At 41.1% G+C, this 16,195-nt stretch overlaps 1 protein-coding gene across 1 annotated transcript in view; it reads left to right on the top strand.

The window, feature by feature from the left end:
• Positions 1-13,886: 13,886 nt before the first annotated feature.
• Positions 13,887-16,195, top strand: part of PKN2 (protein kinase N2) — a 50,055-nt gene continuing 47,746 nt past the window's right edge. The window contains exon 1 of the mRNA XM_088526042.1: positions 13,887-14,028. Coding sequence (XP_088382168.1) covers positions 13,981-14,028 — 48 coding nt within the window. The 5' untranslated portion in view covers positions 13,887-13,980. The remainder of the gene's footprint in view (positions 14,029-16,195) is intronic.

The raw sequence follows: 16,195 nt of genomic DNA, 5'->3' as shown, positions 1-16,195 counted from the left end.
GAGAGATTAAGAGTCCAGACCTCTTAGTAAGGGCAAAAAAGTACGCAAAACACACGCATGCCAAACAATATTTGTTTTGCATGTGAGTGTGCGTTTTCACAATTAAGGTTTGAAAGACTAGATGAGATGCACCCTGAGCCAGCAGGGATAGGAAGATTTTTCTCCCATTTGGGGAGTTACTAACCTGTGACAAAGAAGGTTCCAGCTGCTACAGTAGATACAACAGGAAGCCAGGAGCCTCCAGCTCATGTATGGACTAGGGGACTGCTACATCTCCCACCAGTGCCCAGGAGAGGAAGAAAAGAACTGCCCAGAGGCAAGAACAGACGAGGCAGTTTGCCATTTTTTCAAAATTCACTGTATTGGTTTAAAGCAAAACTTGCCTGCAAGGACTGAGAAGAGAGCCATGTATAAGCTTTTTTACATCTGTCATCTTACCTTACTGGAGCTCTGTATTTGAAAAACATACATTTCTAGTTGATCCGCAAACAGTCTGGCATTTTGGGGTTTAAAAGCTATTGGCTGCCTTGGCACAACTCACACTGTGAGGAGTCAGCGTAGCTTCACTCACCTCAAAGATGGATGACAGAAAACAGATTCTCTCCGATTCAAATGGCCATGAATGCATGCGAGGATTTTTCTCATGGCTATTAAAAAAAAAAAAAAAAAAAACTTAAAACTGAAAAGAACATAGTCAGTAGTCTTTGCTTTACTGTGTATCTTATGACCCTATTTTTCAGACTTGTATATACATATGAAGAGACCAGTGTCTAAGAGGATAAAATCTAAAAAAAGATTTGGGGAAAAGGAGTATCATTCCCATTAGAGGGGAAAATGAGATAGAAATGGCCTTACACAAAGACAGAAGAGCAGAACTTTTATCTCCTTAATCCCTCTCCAAAGGGTTAAACAGAAAACCATCTCTCATTTTTTTCAGTTGTTCTCCAAAAGGCCACTTTCTAGAAAGAGAAACCTGCCACATACTTATAGTGGGTATCTGCTTCCACTGCCAGCCCTCATTCTTTTCTATTTCAGATCAATGTGCATATTATAAATCACAGGAAAATAGGAAAAAGATGCCCACATTTCAAATTTTGAAGAATAACAGAAATATGCTTAGAGAAATCAAGAAAGAAAGCAATCAAAACAGATAAGGCTTTTTAAACACCTAATTTTTTCCCACTACCCCTGGTTCACAGCTCCAGCTGCCATTCTGTCAGGTCTGGCAATAACTGCTGGGACAGAAATCTGTTAAATAAAATAGTATGTGGTGAACAGCCTGTTTAGTGAAACAGTGGGAAGCTCACTTTAGCAATAAATGCAGAGGAAATGTGAGAAGCCTTGGCAAAAAAAAAAAAATTATTATAGATGATAGTTAAGTGCCACTTTTCTGCTCTGTATTTGAGCATTCCTTATCATTACAGGGGTGCTGGAAAATTCAGAACTTCTACATGGGGATATGCAGCTGCGTCTGTCTAATGTCATATGATTCTACCTGTTAGAGCATAAGAATGCTTCATGTCCCACTTTCAAAGCTTTCATTCATCCTTCCTTGGAAGCATAAGCCAGAGGCAAAATGCGTTCATGGAGAGCTTCATAGACTGAAAATGTGCCCTTGAATACGCGCTTCTGCTTTGGTGGCAGTAGAGCTGGAAAGGACCACTAAGACAGTACATGGTCTGGTCTGGAGTTACAGGAAATACAGAGCTGGAAATTATGTCAGACTCACTAGAGCACCGGGAAGCGATTCCTAATGACCACACACTATTGCAGTAAAAAATAAATCTTGTTTGCAAAAACGAAGTAGAGCACTTCTCCATCAATGCAGAAACATGTAGAAGGCAAGAGCTTATATGCTACCTTTTTTTTTTTTTTTTTCAGTACGCAACAGAGAAAATGACAGAGTTTATTTCCGGTTACAGGTAGACCTGATATAGTTGTTCAAGTATTTTTGATTAGTTTAGAGAAGGCATAGCAGCTGGAATATTGTAGTTGATAAGAGACATATGAAAGCAGTTTTGGGTGGTACAAGAACAGAATAAGCTAAATAAAACAATGATTCTTTAAGTGTCCTAAAGCAGGTGTTCAGAGAAAAGGACATCTGTGAGTCCCACATAGGTACACTCACTAAATTGCATAAAGATATAAAACCAGTCACCTCAGGAGAGACCTATAGCACTTTAATATGTAATTTTTATATTACATTACTTTATGCGTAATTAATTATATTTTAAATATATTACGCATTATTTATATAATTTTTTAAAAACACATTTTGTGCTAGATGCAAAGTCATACAGGAGTGAGGAGAAAGAATGAAGGAAGAGAGACCAATACTGAATACAATCAATACTCAGACTCTTGCCCCAGACTGCTGTTGCTTGGCTTATGCTTGGCACCAAGGGTGTTTCATCAGAAAATTATTTGTTCTCGATCAGACAAATACTACAATGCTTAAGACTTCTTCAAGATCAAAATCAATAGAAAAACACAGTAAAGAAACTCCAGAAAAAAAGCAATACTGCACCACAGCAAATAGTTGTAAAGCTTAATACTCTGAAAATATGCCTGCCTCAGAAGGCAAGAAAGAATATAATGTGTTCATAAACATATTTTTCCCTTTATTCAAAGTTTCTGCTATTTTCAGATAAAGCAATTTCGAAGCCTTGGAGTGTTCAGTTCTATAGGATACAAGTTTGAAATCTAAATGATAAAAAAAGTCCTCAGAGCTAAAGACCTTAACATTAAAAAAAAAAAAAAAGTTAGGTTGTCCTTGACTACCTTCAAGAATATACCTTACAGTGCAATAAATATAACCAAAAATAGAAGATGAACATTTTTTCCTATCAAGAAATGTGAACCAGATTAATTGAGAAAACCTCAGCATCGGTACATTTATGAAATGCTGATGTTAGCCAAACCATGAGCCATTTATTACCACTGTCCAACAGGGCCTGGTAATTTCCTCCTGAGAATGCACATCTAAGTTTGTAACATCCAGAAACAAAAACTTGCAAATTGAATCTTGATGGCAGATTCAAGATGGGTAGTACAGACCCTTTTTAAAATATGATGTTGACACAATGGTGCAATCTATGGCTGGATAATACTACAAAAAAACTTATTTCAAAATAAATGCAGACTGATTGCCAAAGCAATCAGGGCAAGAACCAACCTTCCCTCTCAAGAGTACAATAGGCATTAATTTATTTCCAATCACTTTGAAGAGAAGATGAGTCCTTCTAAATTAATCTTAAAAAAAAAAAAACTTCAGTAGAAGATGCTAAAAACATGCAATTGTAGATAACATCCCTCTCAGCAGGCAGAATACATACCTACAGTAGCAATATTTATCAAATAGCTCTCGTTTACTATAAAAGGTTCAAACAATACAAAGTGACAAACTGGATGAAAGCCACTATTCCAGAATAAACCATCTTGATCTGTGAACGGAAGTATTTGAAACAATTTAAGTATTCAAGCAAAAGATTTTCTTTCCTCACTTTTGTACATCTTTCAGTAGCGTGCTTACCCACACACCTTGAATGTCAACAGCTCAAAAAAAGCCCCTGTTACCTCTCAGTTTCCCCAGCCCAATAGAAGAAGGTAAAAAGGTCCAAAGGTTTTTGTTCTGCTTTTTGTCAGTACTGCTCTGATGACCAGCACCAGGTAAAGATCTGGATTACTGACAACTCAAATATAGATTATCTGGAGGAATTCTTCAGTTGCCCAAAATCCATCAGCTATTAGAAAAAGAGAGATCATGAATATACCAGAAACTGGAACTGCAATTTTAAGTGATCAAACTAACCACAGAGCAGAAGTTTGGAAAAGAAATATATACTGCAAATTTTATGGAAGTATTTTGGAATAAAGTGCAATTCTTTCTAGCATTGTAGAGCAAAATCTTAATATTAGAAGGAGCATTCAGACTTGGATTGAGAGGATTACCTGGAGATTAATATGGCAGATTAAAAAAATAACAAACAAACGTGTGAGATAAAAAAAAGTGAAAGGGAGCCAGCAAGTCTCTGCATCTGTGACATTCACCAAGAAAGCCATGTTTCTTTTTAAACCTAAGACTTTAAATTCTGTTTTCAACTATTTCTGCATTTTTTCCTGCTTTTGTTTTTAACATTTTTGCTTCTCTGCAGGACTTCAACTGTTGGCTACACAGTTTTGGTTTTATTCTGAAGCAAACAAACAAACAAAAAAACTCCATAGCACATAACTACCACGAAACTGTTTCGTTGTTCCATGACCTCGCACTCTGAGGCTCACAAGTTCTCCTTAAAAAGGTAGTTGCACAAGCCCACAGCAGTGGTCCCAAGTCTCCTAAAGAGCTCCCTTATGTTCTGTCAGAATGTGCCCTTTCAAGGTTTGCAAAGAAAGAAGACATCAGAGATCAGAGATATATGAATTAAATCTTTCCTTGGACATTTTCCTTTTGAACTTCTTCCTCATTCTCTGGGAGACACAGGCTTTTCTTTGATTGGCATAAACATTTCAGTTGCTTACAAGATATCTTGACTTAAAGAGATCATTCAGTTAGTTTGTCATTATCACAAGCAATGCCCTATTGATGCCAGTTCAGCTTTGGATGAAACAGCCTGCAACAGAAACAGCTCAGGTGTTGTGAGGTAAGATGTATTTTTGCACACCATACCAAGTACATGATTTACAATGGATTTTGTTGGATTTTGTTTGTTTGCCAGGGAATCAGAGATTTCATCATTATTGCACTGGTGTTAATTATTCCTGAAATACAGCATTCCCCTGCCCCAGCCTCAAGGAGAACACAATCCAAAGGCACTAAGACCAAGTTGTGAAAAGCAGTTCAGAAACTTGGAAATTACATGAGGCTTCCTACCATTAAAGTAAATGGTAAAATTCCTAGAAACTAATTTGAAGAAAAATAAACTCTGTATCTTGTCACATGTGGACTCCACTTGGCACACCGCTTCCCAGGGAAAAGAGATTTTAGTCTTAAATTCTTAAAAGGAATAATCACTAAACAAACATTATCAGGTATAGCAGATGGCCACTAGATGGAGTAGTTTAATATCAAAATTTCTATTTACAAAGAAAATCCTCTTAAACTTCCAGATCTTTCATTAATACAACTCTGCCATTACCAAATTCACTTCTTTTTTTGATGCTTGACACTTAGATATGCTGTCTCTATCTATGTTTTACCTTTATTACAGCAAAGACTAGTATCACTGTGAGGTAAATCACAATTTCAATTAAGCTACTAGTTAAATTAAACTGCCAATATACATCACAATTTTAAGAAATGTTGAGCACTTAGAATTATGAAACATCTGCAATTTTCTCAAGTACCACCGTCGGTAATTGCCAAAGTTGCCAGAAGAATTTTTTTGACAGCAAAGAGGATTCAAAATTTAACTTAGCCCTAACCCTAACTATTAAATATTTAGTGTCCTCCTACATTCTAATATCGAAATTGAGAATCAAGATTTTGTACCAGCACATGTGAAACAGAGACACTTGACCTCGTTAGCCAGAGTTTCAATTTACATCAGTCACATAACTGCATACTTCAGACCCCTGCAGCACTATTTGTGCCTCTCTCAGTACAAAGACCAGAAGTTGAACCTACACCTAAGTTAATTTCAAATGAGAAAAACAATCTACAGTTCCTGTTAGCCAAAGCACTTCCCAATAACATTTGTCTGTACCGTGCAAAGGTGCATTACCTGCATGTTTAAAAACAAATGGAACAGCAGCATTGTTGCTGAATGGAGCTCTGAGGCATGAAAGGAAGTAAATCCTCAATGATTACATAGGTCTTACAATCCCTCTTAGATGCAGGATTTGTTGGGAAAAGGGGAAGCAATAAACAGAATTGAGGGCAGTCCAGGAACAGCAGCCCCCAGCTGACCTCAGCTTCACCTTTTTCTCTTAAATTACATACTTCTGTTGAGTTATACTTACAAAGTATTCATATTTTTAAGTATGTTATGATAATTTCAATGTTATGAAAATAAACTATAATAAACTGCTGTATCTAGAGTCTGAGCTTTATAGCACTGCCTAGTATTGCACTTCTAACATTAAATCAACTTCTACCTGCACAGCAGGTGTAAATAACCACTGGCCTTCCTGTTGTGATTGCTGTATGTGCCCAGAGTGAAAATACACGCTTTGAATGTCTAGATGTGTTGCTTTCCTGTAATAATTGTCACTATTATCTTTAATGATTAATAAAAAAAACAAACATTAGTCTACTTAATGCAACTCTTAAGGTAATTACATACTTTTAACATATGGTATTTGGTTATTATTCTAAAGATACTGAGAACATATAATTGATATTTCCCCATCAACTCTATCATTATTATTACCACATTAAGCTCAAATTAAGCTAAGGTCTCCTACCTCAATCAAATAGTCTTTAAGGACATTGCAGTTCAAGATTGGCCTACAAGATAGATCACAGGATGGAGACAAAGAATATAGGACAGAAGGGAGGGGAAGCTTTATTATTTTATTTTTAGATTATTACATTGCATTTTCATGCTTTGTCTCATCACTGCACTACTTTCAATAAGATGGAGAGAGGGAACAGACAAAAAAAGTGAGAAAAAAAAGTCAAGAAAGAAAGAATGAGGGCACACTAAGTATTCAACTACAGACGTTTCTAACACGTAGGTAAAATCTGCCTTCATTAAAGCTAACATGTCAACACTGCAACAAGTGAAGAGCTAAATGAATGCAGAGAAAATCCAGGTCATCACATTCCAAGTACAATGCAAGATGCTTGAGCATTCACCTGCATTACCACCACCTCGGTGTGCCACCACCTCTGGCTGACTCCTAGACAGTGTAGATAGAGAGAACAGACCAAACAGACCAAAACATTTTTTCCATATGTTCTTCAGTAGCTTCTAGTCACATTTTTCTTTCAAAGAAGAAATTATTTCCCTGATTATAATCTACCTGCTAGGCAGCAAAGTAACTTGAAAATGTTTTATACGTTTATATGTCTAGTGGTATGTTTCATTAAGTGATTATAACAAAAAGTTCGAATTCAAAGCCATCTTGACTGCTTGAGATTTCAAAGTATGCACCTCAAGATACCTTGAAGCTACTTAATCCAAAATAATTTCATTTAGTCCCTTAGATATACAGTGCTCACTCTACAACATTAAAACAGGTTAAACTGTGACATTAAGTGTTTACAAGAAAATTAATTACAATATAAAAAATAACCACTGGCATCTAAGCAAATTAAGAGAAGCACAAGAATGTAATTGTTGTTACTCTATCAGATAGTCAATCATTTTACTTTTCCATGAGAGGAGCCACTCCATGATTATCTTGCAACCCATCTCTACTAGAGAAACTCATCTAAGTCTTTCCATATTGTGTTTTTTCAGACAAATATGAGAATGCCAGCAGATTTACTTACACAGAAGAAAGATGTCTTTGTACATAGTGAGGATGTGTCACTTCCAGTTGTAGGTAGTTAAAAAGATATCCCAAACAGAATGTGCTTAAATGATATCTCCATTATATGGCCCCCATTATGGCCATACACTCAAAAAGGAGAGGGGAAAAAAAAAAAAAAAAAGGGTACTACCCTTAACTTCCTTCCTTTCCTTTACATAACAGCATATTAGGAGTGCATGCCAATACACTGCAACAAGCTCTCTCTCTCTCTCTGAACCACAGAGTTCAAACGCAACAAAACATCAATCAGAGCATCTCTGAAGCTGCACTAAATTAAACAATAGCAAGTTTATTTGCCATAGAATTAAAGAATCTGAGGGGAAAATAAGTGAAAGAAGGGGAAACAGTAACATATTTGGAATCAGTACTAAAGGTTTTTCACATTTCTCTGAATTCTTACAAGCTCTCTTCTGGGGATGAAGCCCTCGACTACTGTTGGCAGCCCCAGCAGAGCAAGGGCCGGAGCCATATAGGAATGTAAGAAACCTTTGGTGTTCTGAGAAGGGAGCACACAATTAGAACTAGCTATAAACCTGCCTGGTAACTCACTTGTTTTAAGTGTTCATTAACTGAAGATAGATCTGCCCTTTTAATTCAGACACATTACATACTAAGTACAAGTTAATAACTACTTAGGACTTCAATATCTGACAGAGTTACATATGCAGACTCTGAAATATGCTGTCTCTGAAAAGGAGATAAAGACGGAAAGAAAAAAAAAAAAGCCACCAAGCTCATCATGACCAAAAATCATTACCATCTAGGACAGAGTGTCTGGTGAAATCTGTTTCAGAATCATTTGGCAGAGTTATTTATAATGTCCATAAAGAGGTAAAGAAAGCTTTGATATGTGGACGCTGTACCAACAGACATGGCACCACAGCTGTACCTGTCTTTAGACAAAGGACTTAGTTCCTGTTTCTATGTCTTTGACGTAGATTTCAGAAGAGCAAATTGAACTTGGGTGAGGGCAATGAAAAGTTCACAAGTCACACAGCCACCAACTTCCACAATACGCAGCAAGGCCAAACTGTCAGTGATCACCACGACGCAGCGGAGAAGGAAGGCAATTTCCTGCCTTGTATTCACACTGTTGGGGCTGCCTGCAAACCTGCACAGTCTGCTACAGAGTCTGCTACTACTGGCACAACAGCCTCCCCAATGGCGGGTCCAAGCCCACCTCAGAAACACGCTGCAGAGACAGCCCTGCCAGCAGTCCTCAACACAAAACTCACCTGAGATTTCTCTGGGGATTCCCATGTCTGACTCACCCTTCACAACACACTTCCCTTTCCTCCAAACACACACTGAGACTTCAGCTATATTGTGACTCTCAAACACTTTGTTTTTATACTTACAAAGCCTTCTGCAGGAATCTAATTTTCCTAGAATCATGGAAAGTCCCACACCCTACAGCAGTATGTGAAAATGTTTCAATTATCTCCAGAGCCCCAATTTTCTAACATCTATTCATAGCAACACTAGGTCACACTCACATAAATTTCTTCCGAAAGTCAGTCGTCTTCCTAACAGGAAAGCACATTTTGAATCACTCTTCAACACATCTTGCCATATTTTTGTAACAAAGGCAGATCTACCAGCATTTGTATTAATGTGCTTGCAGCTGACAGAAATAAAACAAGTGAGACCAGGAACTATATAAAGTTATATCTTCGTTGTACTGACCTCTTACCTGGATTCTTAGCAAACAAGGTCTTGATGTTATTACAAGTGCTGCATCAGGCCATATTCACTTCAGTGGGTTCAATAAAGGCAGAAGAGCCCATCTGTGCAGAGCTCATTGCAGAAACAACACTGAATATGTTAAGCTTGATCCCATAATCAAGTTTAATTAGCATCACTGGGACTTATAGGTGTAAAGATCCATCATGTTGATCCAATTGAAGGTTCATACCCTTAATGTAAAGGCATAAAGCATTTTGTTACCACTTCAAATAATCCAAGTTGATCTCCTTTAAAGAAATGAAGTCTTATCTTACAGTTGGCTTGGCTATAGGTGAGACACCGACTCTCCGCAGAGTTCCAGTGAAATTAACGGGAGCAACTTAAAAGTTTCCCTCATGAGAAAATCAGGGAAAAGACAAACAGGAGGCAAGAATCGGAATAAGCCTCCTTCTCTTTTTAGGAAAGCACTGAGAAAAGCACTCTTTTCTCACTAACTGCAAGTCTTCCCAGGGTCTGGAATTAAGAAAATGTGTAGTAAAATCAGATCCGTTGCACTCTGCTCCTCGTAGCATCTGCCTGCTTTGCTGGGTGATAATATGCCTACACGTAGCCCTGGGTTATAGTATGTAAATACTAGAACGTATGTAGCAATTGGGAGCAAGACTATGATTACATCACAGTAATTCATAGAAAAGTTTCAAGATTAGTCATGCAAATAAACGAGTAATAAAAGAATAGTTTAAATTAGGCAAAAATTGCAGACATCATAAACTAAATCAACTTAGTCTTCTCTTTCGCATTGTCAGTGACACATTAGTAACAGAACTCTCAGGCTCTCTCTTAAGAGCTCTTTTTACATGGAATACCCTTTAAGAAATTACCCTTCTTTAATGAGATATTACAGAAGCAGCAGGTTTTCAATAAAAGAAACCTCCTCCTCAAGGTAAACACAGAAAATCATTCACATTTCATTTTTTCCTGTTGGGCATTTTCTTTGATAATCACCAACAAGCACATAGCCTACAAAAGATAATGTGTCTTTTTTAATCTCTTTAAAAAAATCTCTTTTAATCTTTTTTTAATCAAGGTTATAACTTGACCCAGGCATTTTCCTTCTGCATTTATTGCAAGAATTAGAAGTGCATTTTCTTTAGAGTAAAGCATACTCCTATTCCCACAATGATTTGAGAAGGAAAACAGAAAGGTAAAAAGTGTTTTTCTTCATTAATATACTATTTTTCAACATCTGCAGACCGAAATAAAAAAAAGGCAAGATAAGTATATTCTGTCATCTGTTTTTCCTGTGCCTGATTGCTCCATGATTTCATAGGCTCTTCAGAGGATCCAACTGAGAAAGATAACTATGGTAATACAAAAGGAATACTGCTGTACCTAGAAAACAGGGAGGACAAATGCCTACATCATCGAAAAGTTGCTTTTGTTAAACTGTTATTGGGACTACAGTTCCTTTACATGCTCATCTTTATTCCTAAGCAAAAGGACTTAAAGAAAATGCTATCATAAAGTAGGCTTTAACAGTGAACTTTGCTTTCTTCATTTACAGGTCCTAACCAAAAAGAAAAAAACAAAAAAAAAAACACAGACAAGAGAAAAAATAATTTCCTTTCCTTTAACTTGTATCAACATTACTCAAAAAACTTACCATTTCCCCATCTCATCAAAAGCCCCCTAATTTGTAGATCTTGTTCTGTACCTAAAAAAGGGGCAGGCTGCCTACAAGCGCTCTTCTTCTACTCACCTTCTGACACAATGCAAGTGAAATCACAAATATTTTTTTCCTTTCTAAGCATCTTACTTAGCTTCCACCCAACCATGTCTACACACTCTTGTCCCTCTAGAAAAGATCACAGATTCAAGCAAGCAAGATTAACTAACATCTTAAATAACATCTTACTTTTTGCCCAGTAAAGACTTGCTAGTAGTGAGGAAAATAACACAATACCTGTCTTTAATCCTTATTTCTATATGCATCACCCAATAAAGTCATGCTCTTCCTCAGACAATATGTACAGATACTTACACCTATTCTAAAAAAAATCCTATATCTTGCTAAGATACTTCCTAGGTATTTTTGAAAGAGGTTAGTGACAAGCCTAAGGACTCCTGAGGTGTGTTTTGCACTACCTAGAACAATGGAAATCATGACTATGTTTTCCTAGCTCTTTGAGACAAAGGCTTTGATGAAAAGAAATAATCAAGAGCACAAGAACAATACTGACATCCCTTTTACTCATTTTACTTTTTTTTTTTATATAATGTTAATAGAGTGTAGGGAATGAGTTAAGAGAATAAGGACTTAAGAAAATAGCAATCAGTTATTTTAGGGCATGGGTTGAACTCAAGATTCCATGTAACGCTAAATTCATGGGCTTACTTTCTTAACTGCCTTCTATTTTGAGAGTCACTCGGAATGTTCTCTCTTACATAGTAATTCACTGTCATAATACTTAAATGTAGAGCTATAGTTGTCCAGCACTACCTTCTGTTTTCCAGAATCTGGAGGAGGAATGATTTAAATGTCAGAGATTTAGCTAAGATAATGATGTTTAAAAGTAAATAAACAAGCTCTTCTTTTAATTCCTGTACCAATACACTATCAAAGAACTCAGGACATTTTCCTTCCAAGGAGTGTAGCAAACATTAGGAATACAGAGAAGCAGAAAAGTTTATAGGCCCTGTCTTGACAGAGTTGACTGTGTTTAGGTTATATTTAATGGACACAGTAGGTACGCATGAGATGCTTGTTTTCGAAAGAACCTCAAAGCTTCGCTAACTGTAGACACCCACTCGCACATCTAGGGTTTTTCTTTGGTGCACTCTCTCCATTTCCTTCTGAGCACATCATGTGAGGCACCCGCAGCGGCTCAGACTCCTCCTCTGCAACGGAGCTGCACTAGCAGCGCACACCATCACCACATACAGGCCATCACACAGGAAGTCTAAGTCACAGTAATTCTGTCATTTCTGATTTCCTGTCCATACATTTAAGAGGCCCCAAACTAGCTGAAACTAATGCTAAATACAGTTTGGCATCACTCTACTCATGCTCAAAAAAAAAAAAAATTATATAAATCTTTCTTGACCCCCCCTACACCTTCTTCCACAATCAGCACAAAACTGCATTATAATCCAAAAGTAAGACCAGCTAGTAGTGCCTCTCGCCGGACTGTTGAACTAAGACTACTTCGTATGACTGACAGGAGAACTGTGCTGGCACACGTTTCACTGGATGGGACTCTGGCTAAGTGAAAGAAAATGAGCAAGGAGAATGTGATGAAGCCAGAATAACAAGGACTTCCACACGCAATATTTTCCACAATTGAGTGGGGTCTTCTAGGAGTCACCGTCATCCGATCTAGTCCTGACATTCTCCCTCTTTATAACTTCTAGGGTAAGAATATTGCAATTTGGAGCTCAGACATTTATCTGACTCCCACAGAGTCAGAAAAGTGACCTACATAATCTTTTAAGTTACCATTGTTAGAGTAGAATCTAAAATTGTATGGCAGGTGAAAACTACTGAAAAACTCAAATAGTTTTGGGGAATTTTAAATTGACCATAGAACGAGGATGCCTCAACAATTTACTGAAGTGCTATGCCAGTTCCTAATTCATTTTAGCATTGCCTAAGACTGTATGTGTTTATATGTGATGCCTGCCAAATTTTCTCAATGACTGTGTCAAGTATCTGTCATTTACCAATATGGAGGTGGAACAGTAACTAAATTCTTGCATTAAACCTGTGTTTTCCCCAAACTTACAAATTGTAGATCCTCTTTAAAATAGTGTGAGACAAGTGGCAGGCAGCCTCCTCCTCTCTACTTCCTGCCCCCAGCCTGCGCTTATCTGGCCATCTGGAACAGATATAAAAAACATTGGCTTCGAGTGCACTAAGCCTATGTGCAAATTTGGTTCTGTGCAAGCTTCCGAACTGTATCAATGAAGGGTTTTTTTTTTAGGCCCATGACTGGGTTTATTCCTGCAAAGAGGGATATCACTACCGTAGAACGGCCTAAACGCTTATGTTACACAAAATTAAGTGTGTGAATGTGTCCACAGGCGGGTTTCACCCTTCCCTTCCCTCCCGGGCGCCCTCGACACCTCCTCGCAGGGCGGCGCCAACGCCCCGGGCTCGCCGAGCTCGGACTCCCGCAGCCCCCACTCACCGCAGCCTCCGGGGCCGCTCCCCGCGCTGCCGGGGCGGCGGCGGCGCCTCCCGCAGCGACGCCCCCGCGCCCGGGGCTCCCGCGAGGGGCGGGAGGCGACGCCGCTGCGGGCGGAGCTGGGGGCGACGCGCGGGAGGGGAGAGGGCGCTGAGGCGCGCGGGTTAAGGCGACCCCCCCACACACCCCGCCCCGCGCACGCGCACGCGCCGCCAACGGTCGCTCGTGCGCGCGGCCGCCGCACGAGCAGGGAGGGAGGGGCAGGCGCGCGCCCCGGCCGCCCGCGCGGGAGCACGCCCCCCCCGCCCTGCCCCGTCACGTCACGTGCTCCGGGCGCCGCAAAGCAGCGGCGCTTTTGCGACGGGGTGACAGCCAAATGGTGCGACAGCGGCGGCGGGCGGCGAGGCGGGGCGCGCAGGCGGCGGGAGGCAGCGGCGGCCGCGGGGACGCTCCGCGCCGCGGCCCATGAGAGGCGAGGCGGCTCCCGGCGCGCGCCCCGGCCTGCCCGAGCGGCCAGCGCCGTCCCCGCCCCCCATGCGCCCCTAGTGCCGGGCCCGCCTCCCGCGCTCCCCTCCCCGGCGGCGGCGGCGGCGGCGGCGGCAGCGCCCAGGTGCGGACTTCAAACCCCGGCGCCATGGCGTCCAACGCGGCCGAGCGCGAGATCCTCTTCACCGACATCCAGGTACGGGGGGGACGGCGCCGCGCCCGCCGCCCCCTGCCCGCCGCGCCGCCCCCGGGGCGCCCCCTCCGTTCATCCCTCCCCGCGGGCCGCGCCGGGCGGCGCCGCTGTCCCCCGGCTCTTCCCGCCGCCCTCCCGCGGGAGCCGCCGCCCGCCCGGGCGCGGCTCCACCCTCCGCGACCCGCTTTGTCTGCGCGCCGCCCGCCGTCCCCGCGGCGCGATGCGGCCGCCGCCGCCCGCCGCGGCCCCGGCCACCGCGGCTGCTGCTCCCCGCTCCGTCCCCTCGGCGGCGGCGGGGCTCCCGGGCGCCTCCTCTTCCCACTCCCGGAACCGGAGCGGCGCTGCCGCCCGGCGCAGGCCGCGGCCCGGCCCGAGCGCAGTGTCGCCAGCGGCGCTTGGGGCCCGCGGCTGCGGAGCCGCCTGTCAGCCCCGCGGCCGAGCCCCGCTGCTCGCGCCCGTGTCCTCTGCGGCGGCCGCCTCTGCCCGCTCCTCTGCCCCTTTGTCCCCAACGAAGCCCCTTTCCTTGTGCGTTTTTGTTTGTTTTTGTTTTTAAATCTACGCCACTCACTCCACGCAAGCTGCTGCAGGCCAGTCAGGCAGGCAGAGAACGCCTCTCTGAACGTCTTAGTGGGACAATTAGCTCTAGTAAGAAGCCCATAAATGGAAAGGATTGAATTTAGTGTTTGAATGGGAATTAGAAAAGCATTTTTTTAAAAGACATTTAACTTCATAAATAGTGCAAACATTTTAAATTTTAAATACATTAGTGACATGCTCCCCTGGTTGACAAAAGGAAAGGAGGCACAATAGGGATGGAGCACTTAGTGCTGTAGTGCTTGCCATGGCTGAAGGCTAGGAATGCACCTAACAAGCTAAACTCTAATCAGTGGCTGGTAAGTGTCTCGGAAGAATCACTATGTTAATACAAACTTGATACAATGATATATAAGCTGGTAAACCTGTTTGAAGTGGTGAGCTGTGTGAATAAGTAACTCTGGTAGTGTTACAGGTAATCTAAACAAAGCAGAACTTATGTAGAAGCACTAAAAGGAGTTTTAGGATTAATTTAACAGAAGGTGTGTTTTCCCTGGGGATTAGTTACTCTGTGTGCAGCGCCTCTGCATTATCTGGAGTAACTTCTGTATCAATATGTGCAGCTCTTCAGGGCAATACAGAAAGGTCACTAAATTAACAAGGAAGTCACAGTAGGGTTTATACTCTGCAAACTGCTAACTTTTCAGTATGTTTAGAGGAGCTTTCATACCAGAAGGAACAGCTTTGAAGATATCATTTTGTTTGCGATGGCATACAGTAGCTCTAGGATGAAAAGACCTCAGTCATTTCCCTTGAGAATCCTTCAAAAATAATTAGTCTTTGTATGCCTATATGCAAATGCTAGTTTAATGGTCCCAAAATAAAGGCAACCACGATGAAGTGAGATAGGCAGTTTCATTCATGTTGCTTCTGGAGAAACCTTCCTCAGACTAGAGGAGCCTAAAACCGTTTATATTCCAAAGGGGCTTTTCCTTGCATATTGCAGTCCTACGCAGAGCAGAAAGGAAGCTGCGAAATGCATGGATCCAGCTAGCACTAGAATACAAACTGAGAGCCTCACAATGTTGTGTTGGTCTAGATCATGAAGTATGTGTGATTTAGCTGTTTCGGTAAGCCAGAACAACCTACTGAAAACATGCTAAACTCACTTTTAATCCTAAACTTGATCCTGACATTGATTCTAATATGGGTATCATTCAGTTATATTAATATAGCGTATTGCTTATTGTTACCATGTGTTCTGCAGGCATTTGGTTATGATAACCCTACACATGCTGGTGTGTTGCAAGAAGCTGACTGTTTGGCTTCTTGCACAGCTAAGATGTGGCTTAGGTCTTGAATCAAATTAAAAGTTACTCCGTGCTAAGGGTGAGGGTTCTTGAACTTTCACAACTACTAACTAACAGGATGAGAAGTCAGTTTTGGGAAAATATGAAAAACGGAAGGGTAAAATAACTAACTGCTGAGAAGAAAGTGGTAGAATACATGTGACCAATTTACTTGTTTCAAAGTGAACTGTCTCTTTATCAAACAGACGTTAAAAAAACAGTTCTGACTTCTCACCATGTTTTATACATTTTGTATATGTATATAGTGACTGTATCTGATAGTTGCT

This window comes from Tinamus guttatus, unplaced genomic scaffold, assembly GCF_059628265.1.
Source record: "Tinamus guttatus ecotype Peru unplaced genomic scaffold, ASM5962826v1 Tinamus_guttatus_pri_ptg000242l, whole genome shotgun sequence".
NCBI lineage: Eukaryota > Metazoa > Chordata > Aves > Tinamiformes > Tinamidae > Tinamus > Tinamus guttatus.
The sequence above is the reverse complement of the archived record's forward strand: the minus strand, read 5'-3'. Positions and strand labels throughout refer to the sequence as shown.